The 17,857-nt window shown below is 41.8% G+C and overlaps 2 protein-coding genes across 3 annotated transcripts; one reads left to right on the forward strand and one right to left on the reverse strand.

The window, feature by feature from the left end:
• Positions 1–1,820: 1,820 nt before the first annotated feature.
• On the reverse strand, positions 1,821–9,431 carry LOC139383797 (opa interacting protein 5). The gene is made up of 5 exons (XM_071128368.1): positions 9,144–9,431; positions 3,409–3,475; positions 2,720–2,842; positions 2,532–2,613; positions 1,821–2,421 (listed from the first exon to the last, which is right to left on the reverse strand). Exons 1-5 carry the CDS (start codon positions 9,325–9,327, stop codon positions 2,323–2,325), a joined length of 555 nt encoding a protein of 184 aa, XP_070984469.1. The 5' UTR covers positions 9,328–9,431; the 3' UTR covers positions 1,821–2,322.
• LOC139383796 (nucleolar and spindle-associated protein 1-like) lies at positions 9,376–17,657 on the forward strand. 2 transcript variants are annotated; one of them, XM_071128366.1, is made up of 11 exons: positions 9,376–9,788; positions 9,949–10,020; positions 10,151–10,372; positions 10,574–10,688; positions 10,876–10,971; positions 11,092–11,204; positions 13,088–13,284; positions 13,727–13,890; positions 14,680–14,796; positions 14,925–15,021; positions 16,813–17,657. In XM_071128366.1, exons 1-11 carry the CDS (start codon positions 9,711–9,713, stop codon positions 16,898–16,900), a joined length of 1,359 nt encoding a protein of 452 aa, XP_070984467.1. In that variant the 5' UTR covers positions 9,376–9,710; the 3' UTR covers positions 16,901–17,657. The 2 variants fall into 2 exon arrangements, with proteins under 2 accessions (XP_070984467.1, XP_070984468.1); XM_071128367.1 differs by having other exon boundaries at positions 9,596–9,788; positions 10,154–10,372.
• The last annotated feature ends 200 nt before the right edge of the window (positions 17,658–17,857 follow it).

A 17,857-nucleotide genomic window follows, 5' to 3' on the forward strand; every position in this document is an offset into this window, starting at 1 on the left:
TTATTAGCTATAATCAACCTTTTTGTTTAGAGGGAAGAGTATTTAGAATATAGTATGTTCTAAGGAAGAACCACTCAGCTGGACATAAAATACCACACAGAAACAAAGGATGGCCTAGTGGTTAGAGTGTAGAGGCGGCAGGGTAGCCTAGTGGTTAGAGTGTAGGGGCGGCAGGGTGGCCTAGTGGTTAGAGTGTAGAGGCGGCAGGGTGGCCTAGTGGTTAGAGTGTAGAGGCGGCAGGGTGGCCTAGTGGTTAGAGTGTAGAGGCGGCAGGGGAGCCTAGTGGTTAGTGTAGAGGCGGCAGGGTAGACTAGTGGTTAGAGTGTAGAGGCGGCAGGGTAGCCTAGTGGTTAGAACATTGGACTAGTAACCAAAAGGTTGCAAGATCAAATCCCTGAGCTGACAAGGTAAAAATCTGTCGTTCTGCCCCTGAACAAGGCAGTTTAACCCACTGTTCCCCAGTAGGCCTTCATTGAAAATAATCTTAACTGACTTGCCTAGTTAAATAAATAAAAACTGAAAGGCTGCATTTTGGATTGGCAAAAACAGGTGTGTATTCTTGGGGAAACTCTATTCGGGCTTGTGTCCTAAACTACATTTTTTGGGGGGGGGGGTCTGGTCAAAAGTAGTGCACTTTTATACAGAATGGGGTCCCATTTGGGACAGCATCAGATTCATGCGTTCTGTAAGAACCATTGATTTTAGGTTGCCTATTTTAATGCGCCTCGTTTTTTCCACCATTGTCCAGATCAAACTATCATGTATACATGTCTATTATGCATCTTTCCTAATAACTGAAAGCAATAGATGCCTCAAGGAGAACACTGTAAAGCATTTATTGCTACCATCCTCCTGTCTTGAATACTGTGTTTCAAAACTATTTGTAATGTGGCAAATGGTCTGGATCAGCACAGAAAGATTATGCATGATTAAGTAAAAGTAAATCATTTGTATTGCATGCAATAATAAACTTTTTTGTGTTGCTCAATAGAGCCATGATACTGATAAACTAATGTTTAGTACATTGACATATCTTGCATAACAGGGATCGTTGTTGACATTTACAGGGAAACACATTGTAACCACTTGTTCTGATCAAAATGACTTTTGATGTACAATGTTGACCAGTCAGTCAGGTTGTACTATCATTTCACACCGTGGAGTGGAATGATGGCACAGAGACTGTATTGATCTACTCGTAACCAACAGAATGAGTGTACTGTGGTTTAACTATGCAGTCCAGAGGCCCTGGACATGCTGAAACCAGTCTCTTTGCAGAGGCCCTGGACATGCTGAAACCAGTCTCTTGTCTTGTATCAACTGAATAATCTACAATAAATAGCAACATGGTGCCAAGAAACTTAGTTGCTGCCTCTTCATATCTTTTAATAGACTCATCAGTCCGGAGTCCAATCCTCTACCAATATCTGAACTCTTCTAGGGACAAATTAAAAGTCAAATCTAGTTCCCCAATGAAAACTCATTGAATAGACGGTGACCTCCAAAAATAATTTCTGAATGGTTTGTCCTCAGGGTTTTGCCTGCTACATAAGTTCTGTTATACTCACAGACATGAGTATAAGTTTTAGAAACTTCAGAGTGTTTTCTATCCAAATCTTATATTCTTGGCATGAGTAGCAGGAAGTTGAAATTGGGCACGCTATTTATCCAAAAGTGAAAAATGCTGCCCCTCATCCCAAAGAGGTTAAGGTAAAAAAAAAATAATGATATGCCCATCAATCCCTGGGCAAGAGATGTGTGCAGACACTGAGCAAACTAATTACAGTGCAAGGTTTTACAAAGATGCAACATGGTCATAGAAGTATGCAAATTTAAAGATGTTTTATTAGTTTACAGATGTTTTAATACCTGAACACACAGTGCCATGTCTCATCTATGTGGAGCTTCACATTATCAATGTTAACTAAACTATTTCAATTTAGCATAAACTGAGGCAAACCACATTGAACAGTAGAATACGAGGTAGCTACTTTTCAACATCTCAAGGAGGGAACTCCCATTTTCACTCTACATTTTCAGTGGAACACCACACAGGAATGTCCTCTAGTCCGAACTGTTTTTTTTTAGCGTAACAAAAGGAGTGGCATGATGGCACAAACAGACTGGTACCCAGGCTACAAAAAGGCCCTTTAAAAACACAGAACTAGAGAATAAAGTGCAGTTGACGGAGGATTGTCAAACAGAACAGGCTCTTCCGTGTTCATTGGGGAAGAAAATACTTGAAAAACGCAAATGTTCTGTTTTTAAAACGTTTTGCTATAACGTGCCCTTATGAACACGACCCAGGTAGGATCAGCTTGACTACTGGACAGAGGAGGTCCCTTCATTCGTGCGGGTGTCATCCATCACTGCTGACACATTGCTAAGGTGACTTTCCGTTTCCTGGATCAGTTGTCTCAGCTGGCAGGAAGAACAGACGAGACAGAGACAGGGCCAGGGTCGGGGGGGGTCAATTTAAATTGGGTGTCAACGTGCAGGGTAAAATTTTTAAAAAAAACTATTATTCTTACCTCACTTAAACGTTCTCCTAATGGTGCTACACTAAAGTCGAGTGTCGAGGCTTTCACCATTTGGCCAGTGCTGAAAATATAACTAGGGGGAAGGAAGAAATAATCGTATTCCATTCATGAGATAAATCTGTTTACGGAAGGTAAAAACAACAACGACAAAAACAAAAAGGTAACTGTTTACTACTTACCAATACATCTGGTCTTTCTTGAGGAGAAAGAGGTTGCGCAGAGCAGACAGGTGCTCTGGTGTTGAGTAGAGAATTACACCCACGAGGCAGAGACAGCCGGCGCATTGGAGAGTGTTGTACACACTATACATGAGGGGGAGAAAGAAAAATAACTGACACACTAAGAACACTACTCTTTCCATTACATAAGACTGACCAGGTGAATCCAGGTGAAAGCTATGATTCCTTACTGATGTCACCTGTTAAATCCACTTCAGTGTAGATAAATGGGAGGAGACAGGTGGTTATAGAATGATTTTTAAGCCTTGAGAGAATTGAGACGTGTGTCCGTGTGTCATTCAGAAAGTCAACGGGATATATAGTAGGTGCCAGGTTCACCGGTTTGTGTCAAGAACTGCAACGTTGCTGTTTTTTTTTAAACGCTCAACAGTTTCTCATGTGTATCAAGAATTGTCCACCACCCAAAGGACATCCAGCCAACTTGACAACTGTGGGAAGCATTGGAGTCAACATGGGCCAGCATCCCTGTGGAACGCTCGCGAGACCTTGTAGAGTCCATGCCCCTGACGAATTGAGGCTGTTCTGAGGGGGCGCAAGTCAATATCAGGAAGGTGTTCCTAATGTTTGGTATTCTCAGTTGTATAACTAGTAAAAAAATAAATGTAAAAAAAAAGGCACATTGATCATACCATGCACTGAACAGACCATCCAGGCTCCACTCACGTTCACTATTGATGATCACATCTTGGGTGACCTCTGAAAAGAGATGACATCATTACAAAGCTGTATTCCATGTGCATCCCATCCCTTTATGCGTACTGCCTCTGCCAAGAGGTCAGGTCCTTAACGGTGTAACAGTATTCCTTCTGTCCCTCTCCTTGTCCCTACCTGGGCTCGAACCAGGGACCCTCTGCACACATCAACAACTGACCCCACTACGAAGCATCCATTACCTATCGCTCCGCAAAAAAAAAATGCTGGGGGAAACAACTACTTCAAGGTCTCAGAGCAAGTGACATCACCGATTGAATTGGGCATTGAGAGGCTTTGAAGCCACCAGGTCGGCCATATTGGTACTCCCCAGTAGGAGCAGTCCTCCATAGAAATGAATGGAATTCTACAGTATTTCAATTAACTGTTTGAAGGACAAAATGACATGTATTTAAGTATTTTTGCAGAGATTTTTTTTTGGTCCCCGCGGTACAGACGGCGGCTATTGGTCCGCTAATACAGGACTAGTAAAGGACCATTAAATTACTTAAATTTAAAAAAATACAATTAAAAAAATAAATTTTTTAAAAATCACTAATCAGATTTTTCTGGGGGTGCTGCAGTACTACCCTCATCACCCCAACTTCCCGCAGCTATGTTTCTATCCACCGAATGTTCTAACGTTGCTATGGGAACAGCCAAACAATGGAAGTGATGGATTCCACTTCCTCTTTAGTTCCTATGGCAAACTTGCCACAGTACATTATTTAAAAGGAGTACATTTCTAAGTAAACAAGTATAATGTATTAATATCATTCAAGTTAGCTAACGTTACCATCCCAAAAGGTGTTCGATGGGGTTGAGGTCAGGCCTCTGTGCAGGCCTGTCGAGGTCTTCCACACCGATCTCAACAAACCATTTCTGTATGGACATTGCTTTGTGCACGGGGGCATTGTCATGCTGAAACAGGAAAAGGCCTTCCTTCCCCTGTTGTCACAAATTTGGAAGCACAGAATCGTCTAGAATGTCATTGTATGCCGTAGCGTTGAGATTTCCCTTCACTGGAACTAAGGGGCCTGAACCATGAAAAACAGCCCCAGACCATTATTACATTGGGACAGGTAGCGTTCCCTGGCATCCGCCAAACCTAGATTCATCTGTCGGATTGCCAGATGGTGAAGCGTGATTCATCACTCCAGAGGACCCGTTTCCACTGCTCCACAGTCCAATGGGGGTGAGCTTCACACCCCTCCAGCCGATGCTTGTCATTGCGCATGGTGATCTTAGGCTTGTGTGCGGCTGCTCGGCCATTGAAACCCATTTTATGAAACTCCCGACGAAACAGTTCTTGTGCTGACGTTACTTCCAGAGGCAGTTTGGAACTCGGTAGTGAGTGTTGCAACCGAGGACAGACGATGGAGATCGCATGGCTGTGTGCTCAATGTTATACACCTGTCAGCAACGGGTGTGGCTGAAATAGCCAAATCCACTCAATTGAAGGAGTGTCCACATACTGCTGTATCTATAGTGTAGGTTGTGGTATGGCTTTATTTATTTATTTATTTTTGGCTTCCCCCACACACTGACTACTGGTTGTGTCAGAGTTAATAGGCCTACGTTTGTAGACAGGAAACTCATTATACTGTTCTGCCTGTGGCTATGGAACCCTGACCTGTTCACCGCACGTTCTACCTGTCCCAGACCTGCTGTTTTCAACTCTCTAGAGACAGCAGGAGCGGTAGAGATACTCTTAATGATCGGCTATGAAAAGCCAACTGACATTTACTCCTGAGGTGCTGACCTGCTGCACCCTCGACAACTACTGTGATTATTATTATTTGACCCTGCTGGTCATTTATGAACATTTGAACATCTTGGCCATGTTCTGTTATAATCTCCGACCCGGCACAGCCAGAAGAGGACTGGCCACCCCTCAGAGCCTGGTTCCTCTCTAGGTTTCTTCCTAGGTCCTGGCCTTTCTAGGGAGTTTTTCCTAGCCACCGTGCTTCTACACCTGCATTGTTTGCTGTTTGAGGTTTGGTGTCTCGTACAGCAGTTTGTGACATCAGCTGATTTGATTAGATTGTACCTGGGCTAGAACGTTGAAGTGAGTATCACAATTAATGAAGTGAGTATCACAATTAATAAAGTGAGTATCACAATTAATAAAGTGAGTATCACAATTAATAAAGTGAGTATCACAATTAATAAAGTGAGTATCACAATTAATAAAGTGAGTATCACAATTAATAAAGTGAGTATCACAATTAATAAAGTGAGTATCACAATTAATAAAGTGAGTATCACAATTAATAAAGTGAGTATCACAATTAATAAAGTGAGTATCACAATTAATAAAGTGAGTATCACAATTAATAAAGTGAGTATCACAATTAATAAAGTGAGTATCACAATTAATAAAGTGAGTATCACAATTAATAAAGTGAGTGTCACAATTAATAAAGTGAGTGTCACAATTAATAAAGTGAGTGTCACAATTAATAAAGTGAGTGTCACAATTAATAAAGTGAGTGTCACAATTAATAAAGTGAGTGTCACAATTAATAAAGTGAGTGTCACAATTAATAAAGTGAGTGTCACAATTAATAAAGTGAGTGTCACAATTAATAAAGTGAGTGTCACAATTAATAAAGTGAGTGTCACAATTAATAAAGTGAGTGTCACAATTAATAAAGTGAGTGTCACAATTAATAAAGTGAGTGTCACAATTAATAAAGTGAGTGTCACAATTAATAAAGTGAGTATCACAATTAATAAAGTGAGTGTCACAATTAATAAAGTGAGTGTCACAATTAATAAAGTGAGTGTCACAATTAATAAAGTGAGTGTCACAATTAATAAAGTGAGTGTCACAATTAATAAAGTGAGTGTCACAATTAATAAAGTGAGTATCACAATTAATAAAGTGAGTATCACAATTAATAAAGTGAGTATCACAATTAATAAAGTGAGTATCACAATTAATAAAGTGAGTGTCACAATTAATAAAGTGAGTGTCACAATTAATAAAGTGAGTGTCACAATTAATAAAGTGAGTGTCACAATTAATAAAGTGAGTATCACAATTAATAAAGTGAGTATCACAATTAATAAAGTGAGTGTCACAATTAATAAAGTGAGTGTCACAATTAATAAAGTGAGTATCACAATTAATAAAGTGAGTATCACAATTAAAACGTAAAATGCAGTGATGCGGAGTAATTTGAAAAAACTACTCAAAAGGCCTGCTTTTTAATAGGCCTACACCCTGGGTCTGATTAGACAACCATTTGGATCCGTTTTAATCTACGTCACATTCTAAAACTTGATTGGAGTCCACCTGTGGTAAATGCAATTGATTGGACATGATGTAGAAAGGCACACACCTGTCTATATAAAAGGTCCCACAGTTGACAGGGCATCTCATAGAAAATAATCAAGTCATGGGGGGGTCGAAGGAATTGGCCGTAGAGTTACGTGACGGGATTGTGTGAAGGCACAAATCTGGGGAAGGGTACCAAAACATTTCTGAAGCATTGAAAGGCCAAGAACACTGTGGCCTCCATCTTTATTAAATGGAAGAAGTTTGGAACCACCAAGACTCTTCCTAGAGCTGGCCACCCGGCCAAACTGAGCAATGGGGGGGGGGGGTGGTCAGGGAGGTGACCAAGAACTCGATGGTCACGCCGACAGAGCTCCAGAGGTCCTCTGTGGAGATGGGAGAACCTTCCAGAAGGACAACCATCTCTGCAGCACTCCATCAAATCAGGCCTTTATGGTAGATTGGCCAGACGGCCACTTAGAGCTTGCCAAAATGCACCTAAACAAGATTCTCTGGTCTGATGAAACCAAGATTGAACTCTTTGGCCTGAATGCCAAGCGTCATGTCTGGAGGAAACCTGGCACCATCCCTATGGTGAAGCATGGTGGTGGCAGTTTCATGCTGTGGAGATGTTTTTCAGTGGCAGGGACTGGGAGACTAGTCAGGATCGAGGGAAAGATGAACAGAGCACAGTACAGAGAGATCCTTGATAAAAGGTCCTGAGCGCTGTGGAGCAGGTTAAGACTTGACAAAGGTTCACCTTACAACAGGACAATGACCTTAAGCACACAGCCAAGACAACACAGGAGTGGCTTCAGGCTTCAAGTTTCTGAATGTCCTTGAGTGGCCCAGCCAGAGCCCTGACTTGAACATGATCAAACATCTCTGGAGAGACCTGAAAATAGTTGTGCAGCGACGCTCCCAATCCAACTTGACAGAACTTGAAAGGATCTGCAGAGAAGAATGGGAGAAACTCCCCAAATACAGGTGTGCCAAGTTTGTAGCGTCACACCCAAGAAGACACAAGGCTGTAAAGGCTCTGAATAGTTATGCAAATGTTATATTCGTTTTGTCATTATCTTTATCTTGACCAGGTCGCAATTGTAAATGAGAACTTGTTCTCAACTTGCCTACCTGGTTAAATAAAGGTGAAATAAAATTTTAAAAAATTATGGGATATTGTGATGTCATTATGGGGTATTGTGATGTCATTATGGGGTATTGTGTGTAGATTGATGAGGAAAAAAATGTAACATAACAAAAATGTGGAAAAAGTGGAAAGGGGTCTTGAATACTTTCCAAATGCATTGTATTCTCGACAGTTTAGAAGGTCCAAAAAAGGTACATTAGCAGGCCACTCATGATTTATTTAGTCAGGATGCAGCCCGGTGGCCTATTGGAAAATGTGGGCTTCTCCTTTCGAACTCTCCCGCCTGACGGAAGTGTCCAACAAGCTTCTATAGTCTTGCTTTACCTGGGCCTCTACATTTAACATTTAAAAGGAATAATCCTTGCAGCGTCTAGGTTCAGGTGCGTAAATTCACAACAGATCAAAAGACAGACAGGCTGGAGATGTTGCCTGTAGCCTATGTGAGAAGCGTATGCATTATAGCCCATAATTCACATGCTCAATGTAAAGATTGATACTGCAGTGAATATACCCAGTCAGTTTACACAGTGAAATAATATGTTGATTTCTATATTTTTTTATTTATCGGTAGCCTACACTATGCTTCTCCCAGTACCTGGGTAGCAGCTCGGAAATATACCCTAGTTTCAGTTTTTTTTAGGGTCAACAAATGTATCCTACCCTAGGCTACAACAACACAATGTAATGATGAATGTGATTGTTGTCAAGTGAGTACAAAACGCTTGTCTAGGCTGTAACCCGCAGTGAATAGCCTAAGTGATTTGAATAATCTCTCAAAAGCATGGCGTTTTTGAATGCCATATTCATTTCGAAATAAAGACATGTAGCCCGCCTGATTGAGCAACCATTTGGATCCGTTTTATGGGCCTTTCCACTGCAGTTTAGCCTACAGGGTTCTGGCACATTAGCAGGCCAGTAATCATAGTGGATTTTTTTTCAGGATGTATCCGTTAACAGACATGTTAATGTGGGGTTTTCTAGTGGCTCCATATGAATTATGATCCATAGTTTCCGCGTTTGGCTTCCGTGTTTTAAAAGCCTTCGAGAAAGAAAAAAAATATATATATATTATATAAATATATATTTTCCACGGGTGAAGAAGTGCCAAGATGGAGGAAGTGGCTTCAACACAGCGCCCTCTATTAGTCATCTAGTGTATATATAAATTCATTGGTCACGATTTCTTAGAAAAAAAACATTGAACACCTAATTCGCTAGTTAGATCCAATGAAGTAACTTACCAAGACAAATGAGAGAGTTGACCGATGTTGCTTCTCCACAGATCCCTCGGGAATCAGCCCACACGGTGTTGCATCGTCCACAATGAAAAGTCACGGGATTCTCGACGATGGCTTGGTTCACGGACTCATTCTCCAGTTTTTGGTCATCTGTGTCGCAGGACTGAAATGACTCAAAATCATACATTTTTTTAAAAATATTATATTCTTTCAAAATGCCACGTTGTTCAACTTCAGTGATAATCTCTTGTGTTACTTTCAAGTGTCTTCTGTGATGGTTTCCCCCCACGTGGTTTTATCGCCATCTAGCGGAGAATCATGGCGCCAAATAGTAATCATTTTTAATTGGTCGAAAGGTACTTCCGTATACATCTGCCAGCCAATCAAATGGCCTATACTCCTGTTTTTTGAAACTTGCATATGTTGACCATAAGGCGCGACAAAATACAGAGTAGATTGTGTTTGTGTGTAACGTTACTCGTTCAATTTAACGGGAGCTGATTCATTAAACGTGTTTCAGTGACACTGGCAAGCACATTGTTTTGTTTTTCGCTAAAACAAGAATAAAAAATGGACTTGGATTCCATGAAGTATGCCGAATTGCGCAGTCTTGCAAAGGAGGTTGGTCTCAAATCCTCCAAACTGAAGGTAAATCGCAAACATTTATAGTATTATTTCATTGGGTTGTTTGTTTGTGTTGTGAGTGGTTAGTTACAATAGCTAGTTAACGTTAACCAACTAGCTATTATCCATCTCGTTTGTTACGCAGTGTACCTTGCTAACTGTTCGATCTGTGTCTACTGCACAGGCTGATAAACTCCTGAAGGCGCTCAGGGAGTATTTCCAACAACAACAAACGCAGGAAGATGTTGCAGTGGACGTAAATTCTGGCTTTTAATTTCCCTCCCACTTCTGCTCAAATGATAACGCTTCCCAGATACTACAATGGTTTTGCATTGTACAACTAATTATAGCTAGTAATAACAGACTTCTGATGGTCGTGTTTTTAGCAGGGAGGTGAGACTGGTGTTGATGCACAGGATAACACGGTTAACAGCAACTCAACTCAGGATGAAAACAATTCAGCACTGGTTGATGAGCTGTCACCAAAACCTCCAGCTCGGGAGTTTGTGACCAAACGTCGTGGTAGAGGGCAACCGAAAATGAGGAAGGAGCCTGAAGATGAGGAGGCAGAATGTGACCCTGCCAAAGCGCCACTCACCCCGGCTGAGGTATGGGACCACTATGTAAAAATGTATCTCTCTTGTAAGTCGCTTTGGATAAGCACTTCTGTTAAATGACTAAAATGTAAGAGGTGTGAGAAATGTTTCTTACACTGAAATAATGCTGTGCATGTATCTCTGACAACCAAAAAAATCATTTTTGCTTTATATTTTTATTGAGGAATAGCAAGCTAAATGTCTTCAATATAGGTGACTGAATCCATCATCGGCAAAGGGAGTTCCAAGAGAAGGAGAGTGTCTGCTGCTAAGGATTCTGGGGTGGCTGTGCCTGAACCCGAACACAAAGTTACAGCAGTGATGTTCGGTTAGTCTGGAGTACTCTGAAGGCCATGATGATTTGTGTAGACACATTTGCTTCGTTGTTGTTGCCAGAAGTCTAATGTAGGGTGTGTCGCTGGCCTTTTGTTCATGAAATAGGTGACTACGACGTGAGCATCACCTCTGGTTATAACATTCTATAATTGGTCATGTTCTCATATTGCTTTACACAGGAGTGGGACAGAAGGTGGTGAAGCCAGTAGGAAAGATCCCTCGCCACGAGGGGCTCCTGAAGAGGACTAAGTCTATGTTGAAGCCTACTACACCAAGTTAGTGTCGTCCCAATCATATTTGCTGTAGCTACACGATCTTAATAACATGCTCAAACTCTCTGTTCTGTTATGGAGAGAGAAGAAGAATAAAAATATATACTGACAACTACTTTCTAGACTTCAGAAAGCTCCACGAGGCGCATTTCAAAAAGATGGAGTCAATTGATTCATACGTGGACAGGAAGACCAGGAAAATGGATTCGTTCAGGAATTCAGTGAATGAATTGAAGGTAATGAATTGTATATAATGTTATAATGGAGATCATTGGGATCTGGCCACTGTCTGGTTTTCCTTAAATAATAAGCCCAGGCAACATTGTTTTATTGTAGTCATCAATTTATACATTTTTGCAAGTAGTTAACTACACTGCTCAAAAAAATTAAAGGGAACACTAAAATAACACATCCTAGATCTGAATGAATGAAATATTCTTATTAAATACTTTTTTCTTTACATAGTTGAATGTGCTGACAACAAAATCACACAAATATGATCAATGGAAATCAAATTTATCAACCCATGGAGGTCTGGATTTGGAGTCACACTCAAAATGAAAGTGGAAAACCACACTACAGGCTGATCCAACTTTGATGTAATGTCCTTAAAACAAGTCAAAATGAGGCTCAGTAGTGTGTGTGGCCTCCCTACAACGCCTTGGCATGCTCCTGATGAGGTGGCGGATGGTCTCCTGAGGGATCTCCCCCCAGACCTGGACTAAAGCATCCGCCAACTCCTGGACAGTCTGTGGTGCAACGTGGCGTTGGTGGATGGAGCGAGACATCATGTCCCAGATATGCTCAATTGGATTCAGGTCTGGGGAACGGGCGGGCTAGTCCATAGCATCAATGCCTTCCTCTTGCAGGAACTGCTGACACACTCCAGCCACATGTCTAGCATTGTCTTGCATTAGGAGGAACCCAGGGCCAACCGCACCAGCATATGGTCTCACTAGGGGTCTGAGGATCTCATCTCGGTACCTAATGGCAGTCAGGCTACCTCTGGCGAGCACATGGAGGGCTGTGCGGCCCCCCAAAGAAATGCCACCCCACACCATGACTGACCCACCGCCAAACCGGTCATGCTGGAGGATGTTGCAGGCAGCAGAACGTTCTCCACGGCGTCTCCAGACTCTGTCACGTCTGTCACGTGCTCAGTGTGAACCTGCTTTCATCTGTGAAGAGCACAGGGCGCCAGTGGCGAATTTGCCACTCTTGGTGTTCTCTGGCAAATGCCAAACATCCTGCACCTGTGGACGTCAGGCCCTCATACCACACCCTCATGGAGTCTGTTTCTGACCGTTTGAGCAGACACATGCACATTTGTGGCCTGCTGGAGGTCATTTTGCAGGGCTCTGGCAGTGCTCCTCCTTGCAAAAAGGCGGAGGTAGCGGTCCTGCTGCTGGGTTGTTGCCCTCCTACGGCCTCCTCCACGTTTCCTGATGTACTGGCCTGTCTCCTGGTAGCGCCTCCACGCTCTGGACACTACGCTGACAGACACAGCAAACCTTGCCACAGCTCGCATTGATGTGCCATCCTGGATGAGCTGCACTACCTGAGCCACTTGTGTGGGTTGTAGACTCCGTCTCATGCTACCACTAGAGTGAAAGCACCGCCAGCATTCAAAAGTGACCAAAACATCAGCCAGGAAGCATAGGAACTGAGAAGTGGTCTGTGGTCCCCACCTGCAAGAACCACTCCTTTATTGGGGATGTCTTGCTAATTGCCTATAATTTCCACCTGATATCTATTCCATTTGCACAACAGCATGTGACATTTATTGTCAATCAGTGTTGCTTCCTAAGTGGACAGTTTGATTTCACAGAAGTGTGATTGACTTGGAGTTACATTGTGTTGTTTAAGTGTTCCCTTTATTTTTTTGACCAGTGTACATACACATTTTATTCTTCAGGTTCTTTAAGACTCTTTTGACACCAACTGAAGAAAAAACTCAAACAGAAAGTAGACTTTTTGGTTTCCATAGTTGTTAAAAGTGAAATTACTACCACCAATTAAACGTGTTTCCAAATGTAAAACCAGATGGCTATTTTGAGCGGGATGATTCCCAAATCCAATGTGTTGCTTGGTGTGGTCAATGTATTGTTGTTTTTTGCAGAGCTCAACCTCGAGCCGCGTCTCCCTGTTCAGCCCTGCATCCCAGAAACCAGTTCCCGACAGACGTAGACTTACCCAGGTTTCAGACAGCAAACCTGCTACCGACAAACGTAGAATCTCGGCCAGAAAAACCCCCCAGAAGGACACTGTTGTCCCATTCAGACCCACAGTCTTGTCCACACGCCGGATCAACGTTCGGTGAGACACTCAAAACATTATTTTGTCTGAGTATTCCTAAGCTGAAGCTTCTAGGTGTCTGTTGATTTACCACTGATATAACATTCACATTAAACAAGATGTGCTGTCATGAGTTGCTAACTGGCTTCGTTCAGGTGACCACCACGTATTGGCATTTCTTGGGACGGATTTAGTTACTGCTGAATACTCTAGCCAGTTTGTGGAATTAAACTTTTGTAAAGGGGCGGCAGGTCGCCTAGTGGTTAGAACATTGGGCCAGTAACCGAAAGGTTACTAGATCGAATCCCTGACCTGACAAGGTACAAATCTGTCGTTCTACCCCTGAACAAGGCAGTTAAACCCCACTGTTCCGAGGCCATCATTGTCAACAATATTTATTTTTCTTCTTAACTGACTTGCCTGGTTAAATAAATAGTCAGTCCAACGGTTGATTTGTGTACAGGTTCTCTCAAGCTACTCAGGATAATGAGCACAAGAAGACTATGGCGAAGACGCCAGCACGCATGGCACCCCGCGTGGACCTCCTCACTCCTGGGAAAGAGACTACATTTAGAGGGAAATCTGAAGTCAACAAGACCTTTGTTCTCTCCAGCGCTAAGACACCAGGTAACCTATACTGAACAAAAATATAAACACAACATGGAAAGTGTTGGTCCCGTGTTTCAAAAGCTCATCTCTCTCACGTTTGTTCACATCCCTGTTAAATGAGCATTTCTCCTTTGCCAAGAGGATCCATCCACCTGACAGGTGTGGCATATCAAGAAGCTGATTAAACAGCATGACAATTACACAGGTGCACCTTGTGCTGGCGGACATTAAAAGGCCATTCTAAAATGAGCAGTTTTGTCACACAACACAATGCCACAGATGTCTCAAGTTGAGGGATTGTGCAATTGGCTTGCTGTCTGCAGGAATGTCCACCAGAGCTGTTGCCAGAGAATTTAATGTTCATTTCTCTACCATAAGCCGCCCCCATTGTTTTAGAGAATTTGGCAGTATGTATAAAACTTTTTTTTTTTAAACGCAGACCATGTGTAACCATGCTAGCTTATGACCTTCACATCTTGCTTCTTCACCTGCGGGATCATCTGAGACCAGCTGATGAAACTGAGGAGTATTTCTGTCTGTAATAAAGCCCTTTTGTTGGGGGGAAAACTCATTCTGATTGGCTGGGCCTGGCTTCCCAGGCCCACCCATGGCTGTGCTTCTGCCAAGTCATGTGAAATCTATAGATTGGTGCCTTATTTATTTAAATTGACTGATTTCCTTAATAGGAACTGTAACTCGGTAAAATCTTGAAATTGTTGTATGTGTATGTTGTATGTGTATTGTTATATTTGTTCAATATACATCCTGCTAAATCTAAATCGAATTGTTTTGGTTTATTTTATTCAGCGTTTGTGTTTAATGCGAACACCAGTGTTCTTTCTAACTGTCCCGAAACCAACAAGAAGACCAACTTTGATCTGAAGGCCAGTCTCTCTAAGACTCTCACCTATAAGCCTCATAAGGGTAAGAGCTATATGTCAGCATTCAGATTCTGACTGTATTCCAGTGCATTTCAGCACGAACCCGGTTGTCTGTAGGCTAATAAAAACGTTTATTTTACTGGTTATCGTTTCTGGTCTGCCTGTACATAGGAAAGCTGAAGCCATTCATGGTGGCCCAAGAGAACATGGTGGACCAGACCGTTCCCTCCCACCAGAAGAACTACAAACAGCATCCGGTTCAGACAAGGTCAGTATCCGGAAACAACTGGTTAAAAGTAGAGGGGGAAATTGTATTGAATTCCTGGCTTTTTCTCAATTCACATTTCCTTGATTCCTCTAAACATATTGGAGAGGAATGTCAGAGAAGGGACTTTTGCCATCCACAAGATGGTGCTGACAAGACATAGAGGCTCTGTTGCTAGCTCCTAAGCAACTTTACAGTGTTTTTTTGTTTTTTTGCTATGTTGTTTCTTACATTATTACCCTTGAACCTTTTTGTTATTGCATACAACCGGAAATAACTTTTGGATATCATAGCGGCAGTAATACACCAATATTATGACCAGAAATACGACTTTCACGAATTGGATCATTTGTCCGTACCCCCCTTGGCAATTTAACTTATCTCAAAGGCTGCTCCATGACACCTCCGACGGAGAAGAGGTATTCGCAGTGGACTTCTAGTCCGACTCGGGAGGCGTGCACATCATCCACCACTTCCGAGTATATTACTCGCTGATGTTCAGTCCCTGTTCAATAAAGTAGACGAGCTCAGGGCGAGGATCTCCTTCCAGAGAGCCATCAGGGACTGTAACATACTCTGTTTCGCGGAATTATGGCTAACCGGATATACTGTCCCCGGTTCATACAGCCAGCTGGGTTCTCAGTACATTTGGCAGACAGGAATAAAGAACTCTCCGGGAAGAAGAAAGGCGGGGGTGTATGTTTCATGATTAACTGCTCAGCGTGTGATTGTGATAACGCACAGAAACTCAAGTCCTTTTGTTCACCCAACCTAGAATACCTCACAATCAAATGTTTACCGTGTTACCTCCCAAGAGAATTCTCTTTGGTTATAGCCAAGCTCTGTTGGAGCTAGAAACACAAGCATTTCGCTACATCACAATAACATCTGCGGGGGTGGAAATTACACCATTTAAAAAAAATAAAATGTAACCTTTATTTAACTAGGCAAGTCAGTTAACATCTACAGGATTGGTGGGCCCCCCTTGCGACGGTTGAGCTAAAAGTAAGCTAATGCGATTAGCATGAGGTCGTAAGTAACAACAACAACAAAAAAATCCCTGGACATAGGTCTATCTGATATTGGCAGAAAAGCTTAAATTCTTGCTATTAATTCTTGCTATTCTTGCTATTGTTTGAGGAGATTGCACAGTTGTGAACTTGAAGTTATTAATAAACCAATTAGGCAGTCTTGGCACACAATTTTGAACAGAAATGCAATGGTTAATTTGATCAGTCTAAAACGTTGCACATATACTGCTGCCATCTAGTGGCCAAAATCTAAATTGCGCCTGGGCTGGAATAATACGTGATGGCCTTTGTCTTGCATTTCAAAGACGATGGTACAAAGAAACGCATTTTTTTTTTGGTATTGTCTTTTACCATATCTAATGTTATATTCTCCTACATTAATTTCACGTTTCCACACACTTCAAAGTGTTTCCTTTCAAGTGGTATCAAGAACATGCATATCCTTGCTTCAGGTCCTGAGCTCCAGGCAGTTAGATTTGGGGGTTGTCATTTTAGGAGAAATAAATGTTTTAAAAAAGGGTCCTTTAATCCTTAAGTTATTGTACAGAACAAAACGTAGTTCAGAACAAATTCTTATTTACATTGACTGCCTAGGAACACTGCCTACCCTTCATTGTAAATAGGTGTATGTGACCAATAAAATTTGATTTGAAAAGGAGATGAGGAACTAATTGAGAGAGCTTCCTGTTTTGAGACTTGTTTTCTCTCAGAACGATTGGCTGTATAACCTGTTATGTTGATTTCCGTGTTGCTTTTATTCTAGGGAGGAAAGGAGGACAAAACAGACTGAAGACAGGAAGCAGAAGAAAGAGAAGGTGCTTGGAGCCAGACGAGGCCTCGTCTTGACCTGATTATTCTACACTTACTTTTGCTCTTGTGAAGTTTAAACTCTTCGTCATTTCAGACCTGCTGATTGATTCCTATTTCACTTTACCCTTTTCCTCTACTTTGACTTTCAGTTCCAACCTGTTTTTGATTTTTTTTGATTTTTCGATTCACTTATAACAACGTTTAATAAATGTTTTTATTAACTTTAGTATGGTGTACAAATAATGTTTCATATTTTGTATACCTGTGTCGTTTTGTAGACATTTACATTACATTTTGAGTCATTCACGCTTCGAACCCGCCGACAGTGTCCTTGGTTACTAGCCCCCTTGCGCAAAATGGTACGCAGCGTCATCTGATTATGTATGCAACAAAAGGTCAACATTCTCCTTCTGCGACCATTTCTGTCGAGCCGTCTACAGCATACAGTTTGACAAATCCAACGGTACGCACCACACCCAACACAATGCTGCAAGACAAACTCAGCCTTTTCAATGTAATTCTGTTGGTGTGATCGAAGCGTATGCAGATGGTCTTATCCGGAGCAACTTATTCCCCCTCTTCTCTGTGCTGGTCCCTCCCCCTATGGGAATCAAACCCACAACGTTGTAAGCGCCATGCTATACAACTGAGCTACACAGGACCTTAGTCCTAAATATTTTGTACAGTTTGGTCATATTTGTTATTCATGTGAATTGTGTTTTTTTTTATACCATTTTGAACTTAGCTGATGTAAAGGCAATGTAAAATACCAGTAGTAAAAAATGTTTTTTCTCAAAGTAACATTTCTTGTTTTTATTGAGGACTTGGATGGATGATGCTTGTATACCTCATATGCAGACTCCTGTGTGTGCACGGTCGTTAGATGGCTGTGAAATCAATCTCCAGTTGAAAGGGACCCATCTGCCGTTATCACTCAGCGTGATTCCAATGGTGTTGACTTAAGAACAGAAAATAAGGCATTAGAATCGAGTTAGAAT

This window comes from Oncorhynchus clarkii, chromosome 25, assembly GCF_045791955.1.
Source record: "Oncorhynchus clarkii lewisi isolate Uvic-CL-2024 chromosome 25, UVic_Ocla_1.0, whole genome shotgun sequence".
NCBI lineage: Eukaryota > Metazoa > Chordata > Actinopteri > Salmoniformes > Salmonidae > Oncorhynchus > Oncorhynchus clarkii.

Excerpts from the sequence above, each read along its gene's own strand:
- LOC139383797 (XM_071128368.1), bottom strand. The coding sequence starts at position 9,327 with ATGTATGATTTTGAGTCATTTCAGTCCTGCGACACAGATGACCAAAAA. Across the intron at positions 2,614-2,719 it reads AAGAAAGACCAGATGTATTG|TTATATTTTCAGCACTGGCC; the intron begins GTAAGTAGTAAA and ends CCTTCCCCCTAG. Across the intron at positions 2,422-2,531 it reads TAGGAGAACGTTTAAGTGAG|CTGAGACAACTGATCCAGGA; the intron begins GTAAGAATAATA and ends TCTTCCTGCCAG.
- LOC139383796 (XM_071128366.1), top strand. The coding sequence starts at position 9,711 with ATGGACTTGGATTCCATGAAGTATGCCGAATTGCGCAGTCTTGCAAAG. Across the intron at positions 10,373-10,573 it reads CGCCACTCACCCCGGCTGAG|GTGACTGAATCCATCATCGG; the intron begins GTATGGGACCAC and ends TCTTCAATATAG. Across the intron at positions 10,689-10,875 it reads AGTTACAGCAGTGATGTTCG|GAGTGGGACAGAAGGTGGTG; the intron begins GTTAGTCTGGAG and ends TGCTTTACACAG.